At 37.3% G+C, this 19,133-nt stretch overlaps 1 protein-coding gene across 2 annotated transcripts in view; it reads right to left on the reverse strand.

Moving 5' to 3' along the window:
- ntn1a (netrin 1a) overlaps window positions 1–19,133 on the reverse strand; it is a 113,913-nt gene that overhangs the window by 9,376 nt on the left and 85,404 nt on the right. For both annotated transcript variants that reach the window (XM_057843592.1, XM_057843591.1), the window contains one exon: window positions 2,175–2,249. In XM_057843592.1, the coding sequence (XP_057699575.1) occupies window positions 2,175–2,249 (75 nt within the window). The remainder of the gene's footprint in view (window positions 1–2,174; window positions 2,250–19,133) is intronic.

The raw sequence follows: 19,133 nt of genomic DNA on the forward strand, positions 1-19,133 counted from the left end.
CCAATTTAGGTGGAAACAGGACGAACGTTTTAGTGCATACAAGCAGGCAAGAGTGTCTCGAGAGTGATTTGGTCAAGGATTCAAGGTAAATATTATATAAAATAGCACCATGCATGCACTTTGAAACGTTGTGAAAAAAAATTAAATTCATGGGGGAAAAAATTAGCGTAAGTTTGGCTTCAAATATTTATGTAAAATGAATGACTGCCCGTTTTTCTGCTTCTAACCAAGAATCTAGACTGTTTTATGTTCCTATCTTTAGAAATTACGGGATTTACGCATTTACTTACAAGAATTTTCAACTTAGAAAGCCCTTTGTTTTGTGACAGTCACCACGTTGGATTCCGTATCTATACACAATAGCGTAACTTCATATTCAAATTATCAGGTAATTTTCGTTCAACTGCCTGTCTTTTGACAAAAATAAACTAGTAATTTAGACATTTCTGCATCCACACACAAAAAAAAAAAGACTTTCACGTATTCACGTTTTATGTAACATTTCAATCTATAAACGACGAGGGCCAGATAGCCGGCAAGACGTGCTGAGGCAATAGTGACATCGGAATTCAACCTAAATAAGTTGTGATTGTATCTAGAAAAATGGTAATTTAGCTTTTGTTGAGTAAAATTAAGATGATTCGGCATGCTTTCCTCAAGTATTAAGTTTCGAATGTGAAAATTGAGTGATTTATTAGCTGTTGAAAACTTGCGTCAAGATTGCACTCAACAAAAAAAATTTGGTCACTATTTCGTGCAAAAACTTCTATGATATGTTAAATTTTGCTATTGATCCTGAAAATGGAGGTGATTATCTCAAAATTTTTGTGCATTTAGCGGAGCACCTGAAAATTTTATAGCCATTTTAAGTTTTGTTATACTTATGTGAAAAAAATTGTTAATCAGGATTTTATTTGACTTTTAATGTTTTTTAGGCCGATGCTCACCGAGACTCATATATGCCTAAGGGAGATGCCTGTTTTGGTTTTAGGTCGCCAGCGGCTTTGATTTTGAAAATATTTGAATTTTAAGTTTTTGATAATAGACCCCCTACAGAACGCCCCGCACCTCGTTTCCCGTCAACTGATAGTGAAATCTATGTCTCACTTGTATCTCAAGGCACCTCTGTAACTATTTACTATAACTTGTCAGTCTAGGAAACATTTCCATATTCTCTGAACCCCAACTTCTAAACTTGAGGTCCATATTGCATGCGCACATAAGTTCCCTGGTCCAGCTCTTGGGTCCTAATGTTTCATCTCTCAGTACAAGCAGATCTCAGCAATTACATGCACGACACCACATGCGGGCGCTCTGTACTGTGATGACTGATGGTTTCTGCAGGAAACCGTTAACGTACACGCTGACATTGAGGAAATTCATCAACGTTGTCGCTGATGAATGCTGATCTGAATGATAAGGCTATTCTCACGACATGGTGGGCCATCCCCGGGGATGGAGGCATCTTTAAAATAATCCCCCAACACCCCCAAATCCCTGTGGAACAAACCCTCAGTCGTACTGCCTGTCAAGGTGCAGAGGTATGTCGTGGGATGCTCGATTGAGCACTTCAATCGACAAGGAGAGCAAAAGGGGGAGAGGTCATACATCTTATCCACACCTTGAATGGCGTGGCAGGCAAACGCTCGCAAGAATGCGGAGCGAAGCGCATCAGAGTTTTAGGGGGGAGTCCCTACCCTCCTTAATGAGGATCTCTCATGGAGCAAACCCTAGTGTCTGTCACATTGATTCGGCTTTTGACTTATTTTATTATCCTCTTTCCTTGAAATATCCTTCTGTTTTTCAGCTGCCTTATTCATCCCGGCAGATGTAATGTTTAATCTTTACAGCTGGGTAAGCTGTCGGTGAAATGTCTCTCCTGAAAACTGCAACATGTGGAACTGAGAAGGATGGGTTGGGAAATGTCTTAAGGCTATAGGATTTACTGCAAACAGGGACCAAGCATGTGCACAGGGAATTATCTGGAGGGTTCAGAAGGTGGAGCTGAAGGACAATTCTTCATAGCTTGCATTCAAAACTGACAGTTTGTACTGAAAAAAGGCAAAATGTTCGCTTACATCACATTACTAATGGTTATGTTTAACCATTTCTACTCATTTTATTTCTACTACCTGCCCCGTTTAAATGAATGGAAATAGACACCAGTGACTCACCATAATCCTTCTTGCAGTATTTCTTCATGTTGATTTTCAATTTTCCTTTTGATGCTTTGCAGTAAGTGTCACAGTCTGCAAGTTGAGGACATGAAAAAATTGCAGTTAGCGAAATTGGTAATTAGTTATGTCTCCAAACAGATTAAGAAGTCCTAAGGAGCAACCACATCATTTTTATTTTTTTTGGTAAATTTTGTAAAAATTGTATGACTTTCCATGCCACATTTGTACACAGAATTTCTAGTACTTGCAACTTAAAGAATAACACTGCCCCATAAATTAAATTGATAAACTTTTAATAGGCTCCGCTACCCTCGTGAGGAAAAGCGGCATGGGAAATGAATGAATGAATGAATGAACTTTTAATAGGTTGCAGAAAAGGGAATTACTCTCAAAATAATTGGAAATACCTAGCAAGTAGCATTGAAAAAAAACTGCTAATATTGATAATATAAAAAAAATGATTCTCAAATATTGGTATGAGACGTGATTATGTATTTTGAAATACACATTTGGAGTCAGTTCCAGTCGCAGTGTAGAATGTTGATTGAACATAGGCCTTTTGAGTTAAGAATATTTACCATTTACATTTGCGAACTCTCTTCTTGTACTGATTTTTTTTTTTTTTTCCCAAAGGATGTAACTCGCATTCGCAAGTTCTCATTCTTGACTATTTCAGTATAAAACTATTAGGAAAAATGATAGAATTAAATGTGTGAGGATATTTCCTGGATTTTCCCAACCACTTTCCATACTATATCAATAAATAAGCTTACTATATAACACTGTAACGATACAATAAAAAAAAAAAAAAAAAAAGGGGGGGGGGGGGTCATTGTGGGCATGTGTGCTTAAAAAAATTCTTGGTGTCTATTTGGGAAAATACAGTCTTTTAAATTAAATAAAGCATTTTTTTTCAATGAACTTCAAAATGAATGTTTTCAAATATATTTTTAATTATTATTTTTTTTTTTTTTTTTACGAGGTTCCCCAAAACATTTTTGTGTGAAATATCCCTGTAATGTACATAATATGCTTATCACTTATGCTACAAAAAATGTTAAAAGCATCTATCGATGTTACAAATGCTTTGTCTTGCTTGCAATAACTTTTGCCACGTATCGATCATAAGCGGATTTTAAGGGTGGGCTAGGGGGGCCAGGCCCCCCCGGTGCCTGAAAAGTGTCTCTGCATGTAATTGATTTTCCTATGAATAAATAAATAAATAAATAAATAAATATATTAGGGCTGTCAAAATTATTGCGTTAACGGGCGTTAATTAATTTTTTAAATTAATCACGTTAAAATATTTGACGCAATTAACGCATGTACTAAATGACCCGCTCGCACATTGCCTCAAACAGATTACAATGAGGCCGTTTATGGACATTAAGAGTGAAGAGAATGCCACCGGCCGCTTGGGGGCAGCGCCGTTCCATACTCATGTAATTTCTTCTAAACGTGGGAGAATTAGTAGTTGTGAGACGTTTATGCTGTATTCACAATGCAATGCAAATTGCTATTTGTGCTCCACACATATTTCGGTAAGTTTTCTTTCTTTTAGTGGCGATTATGTGTCTCTTGTTGTATTTTGGTTAAGATATGTACAGATATATGTTATACAGTAAAGGCGAGTGGACACAGGCGTTCTTTGGACCGTGCGGTTTATTGGCATAAGCTTCTCCTTCACAACAAACATAAGTATCGTTTAGTGAAAGCACAACAAAAATAATATTCCTATCTCTCAAAAAAAAAATAATGTTCACAAAAAGAAGTCTATAGTAATGAGGCCCTATTCTGACACACAGTTAAACAACAATGCAAAATGAACTGGCGTTCCATATAGAGCTGGGCGGTAAACCGAAAATTTACCGTCACCGAAATTCTTCACGATGACCGACGTAATTTTGACCATGTCGGTAAATTTGGTAAATTAATAAAACAAGAAAATAGGCTTTTCATCCCGCTTTGACTCTGTGTTGTTCGTAGAGCAGGGCGGTAAACCGAAAATTTACCGTCACCGAAATTCTTAACGATGACCGACGTAATTTTGACCATGTCGGTAAATTCGGTAAATTAATAAAACAAGAAAATAGTCTTTTCATCCCGCTTTGATTCTGTGTTGCTCGTCTATGTTCATTCCCCTTTAAGAAAGCAGTGAATGTGCTTACGTAGGGAGTCACGTGATCATCAGGAAGCCAATCAAACAAAAGCCCGGTAAGCTAACGCTAGCAGCTAACGCTACAAGCAAAACGTGATGGAGTGTGGCTTAAGGGAGGTTCACCAAACTTTCAACCGACATTTAGTAGACTCTTGGTGGCATCCAGACGGGCTTTCACCCGCTGTCCTCCTTTGTTCTCACGATTTCCGGAGATGGTGCTTTCAGTGCTTTCTACTGGTAGCCAGGCTAACGCTAGCTAGCGGCTAACGCTACAAATGAACGTTATGGAGTCGGATAGAGGCTCTAACCTGGTCGAAACGGCTGAACTTAATGAGTGGATTGGGCACGGACTGCATCTAGCAATTACTATGTGGCGTTATTTTGTATCTGTCTGTGTGTGTGATTCCTCTGATAGCTTTTGTGATGGTAAAGAATTCTGCATAAAGTACAATCCAACGGCGAAACTTATAATGACCGAGAAATGGCCCCAGCTATTTTTATTGTGCGTGCATTTATGAAAAAATGCACTGGGGGGGAAAAAAACCCTTAAACCATAAAGTAAACACTTGTATTTAATAATTATATCACAGCAGCCATTAACAATAAGTTGTCTTTTTGAAGTGTACTGTTCAAGCTGCAAGTCATTTGTGTTACAATTACATGTTTGCACAGGCATATTGATTTTGACAATTTACATTGTTCAAGTCATACACGCTGTTATAAATGTTCATACTTGAATTCTTATTGCTTACAATACATTTTTATTAGGGCTGTCAAACGATTAAAATTTTTAATCGAGTTAATTACAGCTTAAAAATTAATTAATCGTAATTAATCGCAATTCAAACCATCTATATAATATGCCATATTTTTCTCTAAATTATTGTTGGAATGGAAAGATAAGACGCAAGATGGATATATATTTTCAACATGCGGTACATAAGGACTGTATTTGTTTATTATAACAATAAATCCACAAATGGCATTATTAACATGCTGTTTAAGTGATCCATGGATAGTAAAACTTGTTCATAAAAGATAAATGTTATAGTTACAAGTTCTAGTAATTTTATATTAAAACCCCTCTTCATATTTTCGTTTTAATAAAATTTGTACAATTTTCAATCAAAAGTAGAGTTAATATAATAAGAAGAATAAAAATAACAATAATAAGAATTGAGTGACCAGACTCTGAGTAATGCCCAGTGTTTCCCACAAATGAACGAGACTGTGGCGGCCCGCCACAGTCTCGTTTGCCCCCCCCCCCCCCCCCCCCCCCCCCGCCGAATAAAAAAAAGATAATAATCAGATGCGTCAATCAGCCGTAAATCAGTTATAGAAATGTTATATTAAAACCCCTCTTAATGTTTTCGTTTTAATAAAATTTGTTAAATTTTCAATCAAAAAATAAACTAGTAGCCCGCCATTGTTGATGGCAATAATTACTTACACTATAAAATCAGTCGCACCCAAACGCCAGCAGAGGGCAGCAAAACTCCGCAAAACACAATTAACAGGTGGGCCTTTCCCTCTAGTGACATTTAAATATGTCTGAGCTGGGCAAGTGAGTTAATTGCGTCAAATATTTTAACGTGATTAATTAAAAAAATTAACGCCAGTTAACGCGATAATTTTGACAGCCCTAATTTTTATAAATGTAATGTTTAGACTGCATGTACAATTGTTAAATACAGTATATCAAATTGAATGCTGGTAAATAAATCAACAAGAAATAGTTAATCTGTATTTCATGCATTGATTCAGATTTTCAAATTATATAACAGCCCGCTTGGGCGAATTTATCGTCATTTATCGTTATCGAGATAAATCTGCTCAATTTATCGTGATACATGTTTAAGGCCATATCGCCCAGCCCTAGTTGTTCGTCTATGTTCATTCCCCTTTAAGAAACCAGTCAATGTACTTACGTAGGGAGTCACGTGATCATCAGGAAGCCAATCAAACAGAAGGCCGGTAAGCTAACGCTAGCAGCTAACGCTACAAGCAAAACGTGATGGAGTGTGGCTTAAGGGAGGTTCGCCAAACTTTCACCCGACATTTAGTAGACTCTTGGTGGCATCCTGACGGGCTTTCACCCGCTGTCCTCCCTTGTTCTCACGATTTCCGGAGATGGTGCTTTCTACTGGTAGCCAGGCCACAGTCTAACGTTAGCGGCTAACGCTAGCGTCCGCTAGCGGCTAACGCTACAAATGAACGTGATGGAGTCGGATAGCGGCTCTAAACTTGTCGAAATGGCTGAACTTAATGAGTGGATTGGGCACGGACTGCATCTAGGAATTACTATGTCGCGTTATTTTGTATCTGACTGTGTGTGATTTCTCTGATAGCTTTTTTGATGGTAAAGCATTCAGCATAAAGCACAATCCAACGGTGAAACTTATAATATGGCCGAGAAATGGCCCCAGCTATTTTTCTGTATGTGCTTAATTCTGTGTCATTATTGCTCACATAAAATCTTAAGTGTTTCATTTGCAGAAGATCAATATAGCTTTAATGTATGTCTGTTTGGGGGTTCATGTATGCGTGCATATATTAAAAAATGCACTGGGGGGAACCTGAAACCATAAAGTAAACACTTGTATTGAATAATTATGTCACAGCAGCCATTAACAATAAATTGTCTTTTTGAAGTGTACTGTTCAAGCTGCAAGTCATTTGTGTTACAATGACATGTTTGCACAGGCATATTGATTTTGACAATGTACATTGTTCAAGCCATACACGCTGTTATAAATGCTCATACTTGAATTCTTACTGTTTACAATACATTTTAATAAACTTAATGTTTAGACTGCATGTACAATTGTTAAATATATCAAATTGAATGCTGGTAACTAAATCAAGAAACTGTTCATCTGTATTTCATGCATTGATTCAGATTTTCAAATTATATAACAGTCCGCTTGGGCGACTTTATCGTCATTTATCGTTATTGAGGTAAATCTGCTCAATTTATCGTGATACGTGTTTAAGGCCATATCGCCCACCCCTAGTTCCATATCAAAATAGCTATGCAAAATACACGTAAAACTTAGACTTTGGTCACTCTATTTTTATTATTGTTATTTTATTCTTATTATATTGACTCTACTTTTGATTGAACATTTTACAAATTTTATTAAAACAAAAACATGAAGAGGGGTTTTAATATAAAATTACTATAACTTGTAACTATAACAATTATCTTTTAAGAACTACAAGTCTTTCTATCCGTGGATCACTTTAACAGAAAGAATGTTAATAATGGCATTTGTGGATTATTGTTACAATAAACAAATACAGTACTTATGTACAGTATGTTGTACGTATATATCCGTCGTGTGTCTTATCTTTCCATTCCAACAATAATTTACAGAAAAATAAAGCATATTTTAGAGATGGTTTGAATTGCAATTAATTGCGATTAATTACGATTAATTAATTTTTAAAGTGTAATTAACTCGATTAAAAATTGTAATCGTTTGACAGCCCTAATATATATATATATATATATATATATATATATATATAGTTGTGAAGCAATAAAACTGCAACAAAAATGAATGAAATGAACAAAAAATAACATTTCTATAATGGGTCGAAATTATTTTTCAAGCACCTAAGACAGTCATTTGCTTTGCATATAATTTAAAAATATATATATTCATTCATCTTCCATGCCGCTTATTCCTCACGAGGATCATAGAGAAAAAAATATTTTTAAAATTGATTTTTTTTCTTTGATTATAATATTAATAATAATAATAATATTATAATAATAAAATATTATTTTTTTAATTGAAGCAACTTTTTGGGGGGATTGAATGATTTAGATTCAAATGCCCAAACACAAAAAGGATTGCTTCAATTAGAGAAAAATTTTTTCAATGAAAAATTAAGTGTTCATATGTATTTATATATATATATATATATATTTCAATCTCAAATATTTTTTCGCATTCAAAAACTTTTTCTATGATTGAAATGTTTCTTTTTTTTGATTGAAGTGATTTTTCTTTTTGAAAATCTATATTTTTTTTGAAGCAAATTATTTTTTTGATTGAATAATAAAGAGAAAAATGGCCTCGCCAAAATGTGACCCAAACTACAAAAAAAAAACCTTGACTTCATTAAAAAAAAAAAAGAAAAGAAAAATAGCTGAAATGTGCTTTTTTGAGATTTTTGAGTTTCAAATTTATTTTTGCATTCAAACACTTTTTTTTAAGTGACTTTTTTGGTTGAAAATATATATTTTGATTGAAGCAACTTTTTTATGATTGAATAATAAAGACACAAATCTACCTCCATATGGCTCTGCCCAGGGGATACAATTTTTGATTGGGTTATCTACATTGGCACGACACCGGCAGGCGTACCAAATTCCATGGATGATGATCTTGGCGAAAAGTATTGCCTAAACAGCCTGATTTAGAATTCCCCTCAAGAATGATGGGAAACAAAAAACACTCATTGTCAACTTATTATTCTAAATAGTCTTGTAAGTTAATTTTATTGCTGAGACCGCGTTTTGGGGTCATCAACATATTGTGCTTCCCCCCTGCCCCAAAAGGCAAACTCTACTTATGGTATCGATGTTACAAATGAGTAGTCTTGCTTGCAACTTTTGCCACTTATCGATGTTACCAATACGTGGTCTTGCTTGCAATAACTTCTACCACAATTCATAATGAAGTGTCAGTGTCTGTTGTTGTACGGAAAAAAAAAATCCACCCCCTCCCTCTCTTGTGTAGGGAGTTGTATAGGCCTGACGGTACCACCAGCAGGTTTGTAGCATTACAAATTACCAGCCTATAGCCACTTATTCCCTGTCAAAGCCTGGGAATCATTCAGCCCAATGCGGACCACCCTTCCTCCTCCCGCCTCATCACCTCCCTCCAAATCTCACCTCGCTTGTCACCTCAACCCCCCCCCAAAAAAATGTCGCCCTGGGATCAAGGCCCACCGAAGGGCCATGTCAAACGTTTGCATTCATTGCAGCGTAGACATTGGGAGAAAGAGCATTTGGGGCGGGAGGGCAGCGATTCCAGGGAGTGGAGGCTGGGGGTGGTATGAAAGGGGTCATAGCCATACAAAGGAAGGTCAGGAAGGGAAAATTAGCCATCCATGAAGAAGAGTTAGGAGCAGAAGACACTTTTTTTAGGGGGAGTGGGTCCACTCTGGACAAATGAATACCTCATGCAGACACAGCTATCACCCAAATGGCCCAAAACAATTAAAGACCAAATGTGAAGTAAGGTTGGCCAACCATTTTTTTGAATAATATCAATGGCTAAACAATTATAAGCATATTTTCTTTTTTTTTTTTTTAACGCAACCCTTCCAGATTCTTTGTTTAACCCATAGCAACGCTCTTGACAACGAAAATGCTTTTCTTCGACAATCTTCGGAAAATCTTTGGAAATTACGTCACAGCGAGAACTGCGAGGGAAGTCCGCCATACACACAGTATTGTTGCATTGCTTCTCGGTAAGATGCCACGGCGGTGTGTGGCAATGTATTGTTCTCAACCTAAAGAAAAGTTATATGAGTGGCTGAAGGATAGCAGGGCACGTAAATTGACATCTTTTGTTCGCACTTAGCGAATGAATTTCACACCATCATTGAGTCGTGTTCTCTGCTACAAAGACTTTGAAGATGCCTGCTTCCTCAACCGGTCTGCTTATGATCAAGGATTTGCAAAAAAGTAAGTGTGATTTTTGGATAGATGACTGATGACTTTGTCAAAGCAGAGCTGCCAACTGTTGTGGAATAGTGCTTAATTTGTAAATCATAAGGTGCGGAACGCAAAGTACATATGACAGCGCAGGGATGACGGCACGTGGACAGGTCCCGGAACATATTGTAATAGCCCGAATAGGGAAATAGAAAGGAGAGGAGTGAATGATGGCTTCCTTCACTTTATTGTGGCAACAGTTAAATAAATAACAAAAATAACAGCAGACTGCTGCAACATGCGACCGCCAACTTCGCTCTCACGCCGCACTCTCCTCCTCACTTCCCGCTACGTCACCACTCTGCTGTCCGATGGCCCCTTCACGGGCCGGCACACAGTTACGGAAATTACATTATGCAGAAAAAGGTGCTGAAAACAAAACGCAAATGCCCACTTGCCATGCTGTGGGACTTTCCTTTTTTTCTTTCTTTTCTATGTGCTTTTCTGACTCGTTTTGAACCATCTTCCTTCTTTTTGAAAAAAGACAGTAAATGCAACAGTCTTTTTGGCATGTTGAAATACCGTTTAATCCTGGGTGCTTGCTCCCAAGATGCCACAAATTTCAAGTTTTTTTAAATGTCAGGAGTGTGATTTGTTGGTCCAGCTTCTCAGTGCACCAACAAATCTCCGACTCTTTCATATGACGTTAATTTTCATAAACTACATGCAGTTCTTGGGATTTGTTGTGTAAATGAATTTATGCATTTTTATTTTATTTAATACTGTAATGTCCTAACTGCGTGTAATATACTGATATAATGTTTTTCGAGGCACCCTGTTTTGGTCACGTGACGCGGGAGTGTGATAGAGAGGCACAGGCTCTATCTATCCCTCCGCACAGCCTGCCGAGAGCCCCAAGCTGTGTTCGTATTGTTAGCTCCATGTGTTAATAAAGAAACAAAGTTGTCAGCACGTCGTGTGTTCGATACCTTTGTCAACAAAAAGCTCATAACAAGACACTATGCACGATCCGTTTAAGAGACGCTGGGACTGGAGAGCTGTGAGTAGTAGGAGGCGAGGGGGAGATGAGCGAGAAGCAAAATTTCGCGGTCGAATGTGGCCGCAGTCCGCTATTATTTTGTCTTCTTATTGTTGCCACAATAAAATGGAGAAAGCCATCAACGACTCATCTCCTTCTTTCCCCCCAACGTTTTTATATTATTATTTTATATGCAGGAGAGCTGCCGGTTCTGCCAAAATGAACATGAAGTCTGATTTTTTTTTTTTTTTTAACAATGTCATCAGATAGACAAAAACATAAAATTATGTGCAAATGCCTGCATGTTCAAATCATGAAAATAATAACAGCCTATATTTTACCAATCTTGTAATCTCGATGGGTCTTGTCTCCATTCCATGTCAGATAGTCTAGGCACATTGTTTGCATCCTGATTAGCATCTGGCTAATACATGTTAGGTCCAACATAAAATTCCAACTTCCTCTTCTTCCTCCAACTCTTCAAAAACTTTGATCTCCTCCCTTGCGCTCGATCTATCGCTTATATCGCTGTTTGAATCATTGTTTGAAGGGCTTTGTATGGCGGTGTGACGTATCACTTCCAGGTTCGTCCCCTTTCAGGGTTCAACTTCGAAAACGTGATTTTTTTTGTCAAATATACAACATATAAATTATTTCTTTAATGCTTTATTTGTTGGACAATGATTAATTACTTTAATTGTGACCCTATTTGGCATGTTATGAAATTACTTCACATTTGGTCTTTAAAGTGCAGATGAACTTTTGAATACAGGAAAAAGATAATCACACAATAGAGTGCAAATGTCCACAGAATTGGAAAAGAATATGGTTTGCATATCTTTTAAAACTATGCTATTTACATGGTACACAATTAAACTGCAGGGGCTGTGTCTTTTAAGCGAAATTTAACTGATTGTGGTAAGCATGCACATAATGTTGCATCAAATCGACCAAATGCCCTTGAATTGAATGGTGGCAGACTTTGGAATATCGGAAAATATAGTTTAGTTTTCTAAAGAATCAATATTGTATCACTGTGAAATAAGTTATTTACACCCCTTCTAACTACTGGGAAACTAACAAAGGCGAGCAGACCTTCTCTAAGGGGGCTAAGGATGCTAATTACTTTTGTGCTCTTTTGGACTTTGTAGTTAGTTTTTTGTACTTTGTTATACTCGCGTCTTCTAGCATGCTCTCTGAGTTGTACTTTGTTATACTCGCGATTTTTGCCGTGCTCCCTTTTTTGTACTTATTAAATACAAACATTCACTATTCTTGGTCTCCTGGTCTGTGTTTGGGATCCACATCAACGGCTTGCCATTCATAACAGTTTTGTGTGCTGTACCTGAATGCACCACGTCGTTGACGTGACAGAGAGAGGTTGTACAAATTCTTAAATAAATGAAAAAAAAAACATGGCGATTTCTTTGGCGATGTTACCACAAAAATAATTGTCACCTTAACTTGCAAAGACTGGCGAATGGAGGTCGAAGGAGGACCGTGGAGATCGTCGACATTCTACAGCCATGTTGTTGAGCCAGTTCACGGATCCGCACCCCACGCTCATATTTTGTAACCTGCACTAAACTGTGAACCTGAACATTACTCAGACCACTTTCTGTTTATCGAAGATTTTTATTCATATTTTATTCTCGTCTTTGCACAAATGGCGCTCCTAACTTCAGGACTGTGTTGCACTATTTCTTTGTTGCACATACAGTATTCAGTCCAAGCAAGCTATAATTACTCACTTATAGCCCTAGAGTATATTTTTCTATTATATATTTTATTTTAATTAAACATATTTTATACTGGAGTGCCATGTCAAATTTCGTTGTTGACAATGTTCATTCGTTGCTGACAATGACAAGTTCTATTCTATTCTATTCTATTCTATTCTATTCTATTCTATTCTATTCTATTCTATTCTATTCTATTCTATTCTATTCTATTCTATTCTATCATTTCCATCTTCATTTTACTGGTAAGTGTCACCTTTTTCCTTGTTACACCACCTGCACTAAATTTCTTGGAAGCTGTGTTGATTTCTCTCACAAGAAAATCCACCGTGTATCTGTCTGCCGCGCTGTCATGTCGTCGTATTTCGAGCATGTCGTTGGATGTAGAAAAAAATGGCAAGTCAAATTTTAATGTGGGATGTCAAAAAGATTGTGTGTATGATTATTATTTTTTAAAATATCAAAACAAGTAAAAGTGTGTTCACACTTTAAATGTCATAACGTATGTTTTATTTTAAGGTAAAATAATTTAGAGTGCTATTGTTCTATTTTAAAACCCATTACATTATACATATATATTGTGTGGGGGGAGGGGCAGGGTGCTGTAAATGATAAATGTCCTCGGTGAAAGAATATTTGAGATACAATGAGGTGATACTGTGTGAGTGTTTTAAGTTTCAGTCTGGTCAGGATGAAAATAAGATTTTTATTGCAAGGCCCCACATTGTATAGTGAAATGTATGTTAGCTCGTAGGGTGACACTGAGGCCATACCATTTGCTTCCTGGGATTTGGGTTTACTGTTCAAGGAGAAAAAAAACCCACAAAACCTATCCATATGATATTTTTAACTGACGCCTGCCAAAATGTAAAATATCAGGAACTTTGTGTACATTCTATCTATCCCTTTTCATTCATCCGATACATCTCGTCCCCTACACTTTGTTAGTTTCAGCAACCCAAAGTGCACCACCAATTTCCCATGCCAGTTTGCTAATCTGCCATCCACTTACTTTCTTAATTTATTTTTCTCAGCACCTGCAAACTGTATCCATAGTTTCATCTTAGTTTACGGTGGGTGAAGCTTGAGGAAAATGAAGGTTTAGCGGAGGAGTGCTGCAAGTGCTGGATGCAGTGCCTAAGCTTGAATATGAACAAACTTCATTGTTGGGGGAGCAGATCTTTGCTCCGTGGCTTCACCCCTTTTCATGCGCGTTTTCAATAAGGTTGCCAAGGGAACACCAGAAGGAGAAAAAAATGCACCCCCTTACCTCCATAAAAGGGAAGAATAAGACAGAGGGGCTGATATAGTAGAAGATAGAGCAGGAGTGAAGTTTGTCATGAGACTACATCATTAGCGATGATGTTGTAATAAAATGGTGACAAATTGAATGGGGTCTATATGAGCTACCCCTGATTACCATTAAAAAGATTAGAAGCTGGAGGTTTGGTAAGGAAGCTTTGTTTTCTCATGACCCCCCTTGAAAATCATCATGATACTTCCCTTTGATAGCCTTTCCGTCCCTGTTAGTGTACCCCTGTGACATCGCGCTGGCTCTGAGGAGCTTCATTTAGGTCCCGGCAGTCCCCTACCGGGAGGACAAATGTTGCCTTTGTGTACACGTTACAGACAAAGGGAAGTGGAAGAAGTGCTAAACTAAAATGTGGCGATGTAGTTACAGCGCCTCTTTGTTTTCAGCTGGCAAGTACCTAACTAATACCTGGACCTCTGCCCTTGACCATAACATCACGGTAAAGTTCAGAATTAATGTACCATATTTGAAGTGAGGGAGGGATTTATGGTTTCGATTCAAAAAAGGAAACGTAAAGTGACATTTTTAAAACCTTTTGATGAGTTTTGACAAGGGTGATAATTAGAGGCGTGCGAAATTTCCGATTCTGAGATTATTTGCGATTCGGCCGTGGAAGATTCGAGAACAATTCACAAACATCCAAATTCCGATGACTGAATTATACCAGGTAAAGCAGAACTAAAACACAGTCAGCGCGCAATGAGGAACGGACCGAGAGTAAATATCATGTACAACTCCTACCACTAGATGAAAAAACAATAATAACTGACTGCGGCCGACAGCTGCTTCAAACAACGCCCAGTTGCTAGTCGCGACAAACATACGGACACATACGGCTATAATAAATATCACATATATGTAGAACTAAATGCAAAATGACAGACGACGGCGGCGTTAAAACATATAAAGAGAAGTAGATGCTAAATGACAGACTTGCCATTTAGTAGATGCCGCATTGTAAACAGCCGCCATCTAAAAGCAGTAGACTTCTCTAGAAGGCTCTGTTGTAGCGAACCTTAAAAACGTTTTATCTAAAATACTCCTAAATCGGCAAAATCTTGACTTGAATCTATCTTTAAATAAAGAAACAGTTTTAAAAAGTAGACAGAAGGGAAATTATGGAATAACAATAGCAATTTTAACAACTTTAACGGTTGATTCACATCATTAAATTATTGAATGTAGTTTAAAGCTGCGGATACAGAATGGGGACCTGAGTATTTTATTTACTGTTTTTAACTGTTAACTTGATAATGAAATATTAGTTTGATTTAGCCTGAGAGGATTTTTGAATGATTTTGGAACTAATGTACAACACATTAAAATCGCGGGGGGCGGTGTAAAATCAATAATCGATTGATAATCAAATCGGAGCCTCTGAATCGTAATCGTTAGGTGCCCAAACATTCCCACCTCTAGTGATAATGCTATACACTATAAAAAAGTTTGTTGCGGGTAGGAATTATGATCCATATAAACTGTATAAATTATACTAAAATTATTTAGGTAAGCAAGTGACCTGAAATAAATCGGGTAAAATAACTCTCTTTACTTAATTTTAATCAGTAAAAACTTCAATTTAAACAAACAAGATAATATCTACCCAAAAATATTCGGTGTGTGCTCAAGTCTACGCATGCGCCAACGCATCTTCTGTATAAATTATACTAAAATTATTAGGGTAAGCAAGTGACCTGAAATAAATCGGTTAAAATTTACTCTCTTTACTTAATTTTGATCAGTAAAAACTTCTACTTCAACAAACAAGATAATATCCACCCAAAAATATTCGGTGTGTGCTCAAGTCTACGCATGCGCCGATGCATCTTCTTTGAAACTGAAAAGTCGACTGTTTCATTTGACGATACACTCCATCTTGGATGGCAACGTCCAGTAGCAGGTATGTTTGAACTTACTGTTTCTTTTAAAATTGACAATGCGAAAACATTAACAAGCCATTTGTCGCAATGTAGTACACATGAGTTCCCGAACGCGAGAAAAAGAGCTGGACAACGCAGACAATGAGTAAAGTTCGTTCGTGCTAAGAGGGCTAATTTTGCAGACCCAGCCTCCGGCACGGTTTTGTGTGGTGCGCATTTTACACCTGAAAGCTATTCGAACTATGGACGAATGAAATCAGGTTTTGCTAAGAAATTGTTGCTGAAAGCAGCTACCATACACGCGCAGCCACCTAAATGTCCCGAGATATCAAGAAAGAGGGCGACTGGCTCTGATGAGACCCCCCCAGGCTAACCAAAGGAGCGGAGCAGCCAAGCTCGAAATGGCCAGAGTGAGTACTCTTTTATAATAAAAACATATCACGCATTGGATATAGGACTGGACACATGTATAAATTATCGCTCGTAAAATATATACAACAAATCCTCGAATCCCATTCATATTTGTGTCTGTTAACAGAGCGAAAACCTATGATAGCAAAATAAATGATAATTATTCTATACATTACATTATTTTGCGGTCACGGTGTATCAGCTTCACAAAAAGAAATGCACAACAAACCATTCGGTGTTTCCCACACGATGTTGCTGGTGTTTCATCAGTGTGATTGCTCCTCTCAATGATCCTTTCATTAGGCTGCATTGGCTTTCATTTGGGCTCAAATTGATTACCCAAAACACCAAAGAAAGGTTCTTAACTCTCCTCGTTACCCAATTCGTTACGTCGGATTTGTGGCTGCAACTAGAAACAAAATTGTCAGCTATCAACGCCGCCATTCAGTACTAAGCACTGAGCCGGTTGTTTCCTTGTAGTGACGTCACGCACACAATATGCTAGATTTCTGGGATCTCGTGGGCGGGTCCTTTTAGCTTGACAATCGATCCAAATTTCTATCATTTTCTTGGTTTTGCGATGTGTGTAATTACACGAAGTGGCATGATATGAATCCAAAAGGCATGCGTTTATGGATAAATGATGGAATATTAGCATTTCCCCAGGTGTTGTCATACCCTTTAATAACCACAACTTGTATTAGTCGATATGTATGCAGGAGCAACTCATCAGCAAGCTATCCGATAGCCTGATAATGATCCTGCTTATTTGATTCAGGTGTGTTGGAGGAGGGAGACGTGGAATGTTGGAGTTGTTGACCCTTACTTGTGTTCTTCATTCATTGGTTAATACTGTACTGAGCAAATTGTCAATAAAACAGTTGCCAATCAAATGTTTCTCTAGTGTGCAATAACTTAAGGGCTTCAGGGTAAGACAATTCTTATCTATAATAGTAACAATTAAGTTGATATTTTAATTAAATATTTATTTAAAAAAAAAAAAAAACCTTCAGTGAAATATTCAATAAAATACGCTACAATCATGACTCAATTTTAATAGGTATTACGTGATATAATCTGTATCATAAGGTTAAGTAAACCTCACCCAAATTACCGTATTTTTCGGACTATAAGTCAGTTTTTTTCATCATTTGGCAGAGGGTGTGTCTTATACTCTGGAGCAACTTATGTGTGATTATTTACGGTCGGGTCGGGCCGACTTCTCTCTCGCTAACTTTTTAAAAAAATAAATGTATATAAATATTTATACTAAAATGATGTTAAATATAATAAATAATTTGGATAAAACAGAGAAGGCGCTGTGCATGCCTGCGTCACGTCACTGGCTCTCTTTTCAATCTTCATGTCTCGCGCCCTGGCGTCCTCCACGAGCATCCTGGTATTTCCTTTTCGATATGGAGCAGCTATAGGAGTGAAAAACAAACTAAAGACAGGGGAACTGAAACACAAACAACTGAGGTAGGAGTGGGATATGAAAAGTATTCAAATTGATGGTTGAAGGTGCTATACGGAAACCTGTGTCGGCTTCGCTGAATGCAAACGAATGTGGCGCTTTGGTCTCATACGAGAAATATATTTAACAAACTTTTCCAGCATTATTTCGTTGTGTAAATGCATTTATAATGATCATAAAAATATGCAGACTATTTAAACATTGAGAAAACTTTTTTTTTTTTTGCCAACTCGAGATTAAAATAAATGTCAAATCCACTATCCGCCTGTTAGAACAGACACGCAAATATAAAAGATGTTTATTTAACCCTTGAGAGTCGAAGGACGCGCCGGCGCATCCTCAGCGCACGTCGTCTTTGAAGCGCCCTCACGTTTTAATTACGACACCCACATGCCGTTGGTTGGTCTCGTTTTAAAGTGCGGAAGTTGCGGTTTACTCTCGTTATTATTTGAAGTCAATCGACCAACTAGAATGTGAGATATTGTCATTTAAGTTTTATAGTTTTCTTGTCCTCTCAAAAAAACATTAAAACGCTGCATGGATCATTTGTTTATGTCTATATTTGCATAATTTCTTGTCCTTTTTCAAAACGGAAGCTCCATGAAAAAAACACAAATCAAACGAACCCTTTCGAAGTCACAGTGGAAGCACAAAATGCGTTTTTTTTATAAATATAACTGCCGTGCGAGGTTCTACCGAACGAGAGGGAGGAGTGTTCTGAAGCAGCGAGGTGGCGAGCGACGGCCGTTTGGATCGAGCAGCGACTTTGTGTGACTTTGACAATGAACGGAAAACTAAATTTAGCGCAAGCAATTGTGCTTTTTGATCAACTTGAGGAAGAGGATGGTCCAAATTCGTCATCATCGTCTTCTTCGGAAGAGTCCTCGAGTGAAGATAGTGACAGATTTGAACACGTGGGTGACGCCATCGACGAGCAGAGGTAAGCCAACTCACTCTTTTTTTTTTTTTTTAATGCTGAAAAAGTTTCTTTTGAAAGTTTCTTTTGATATTGCAAGACAAAGTTAATTTTAATGCAATATAAGTGTGTGTTTGTGGATATAATAATAAAATGTGCATATCAGATCAAAGTCGTATGTGCACTGTGGGTATCCCAGGCAGGAATTTATCATTTGTGGTGTTCTTCTTTCTATATGAAGATTAGGGATGTAGCACATATTCAGCTATGGTATTCTTTCTATTGTCATACATATAGATTTCCATTATTATTTATTGCTGTATATATTTTTATTTTATACTTTATTATTTTCA

The sequence above is a fragment of the Corythoichthys intestinalis genome, chromosome 8 (assembly GCF_030265065.1).
Source record: "Corythoichthys intestinalis isolate RoL2023-P3 chromosome 8, ASM3026506v1, whole genome shotgun sequence".
In the NCBI taxonomy this organism is placed as follows: domain Eukaryota; kingdom Metazoa; phylum Chordata; class Actinopteri; order Syngnathiformes; family Syngnathidae; genus Corythoichthys; species Corythoichthys intestinalis.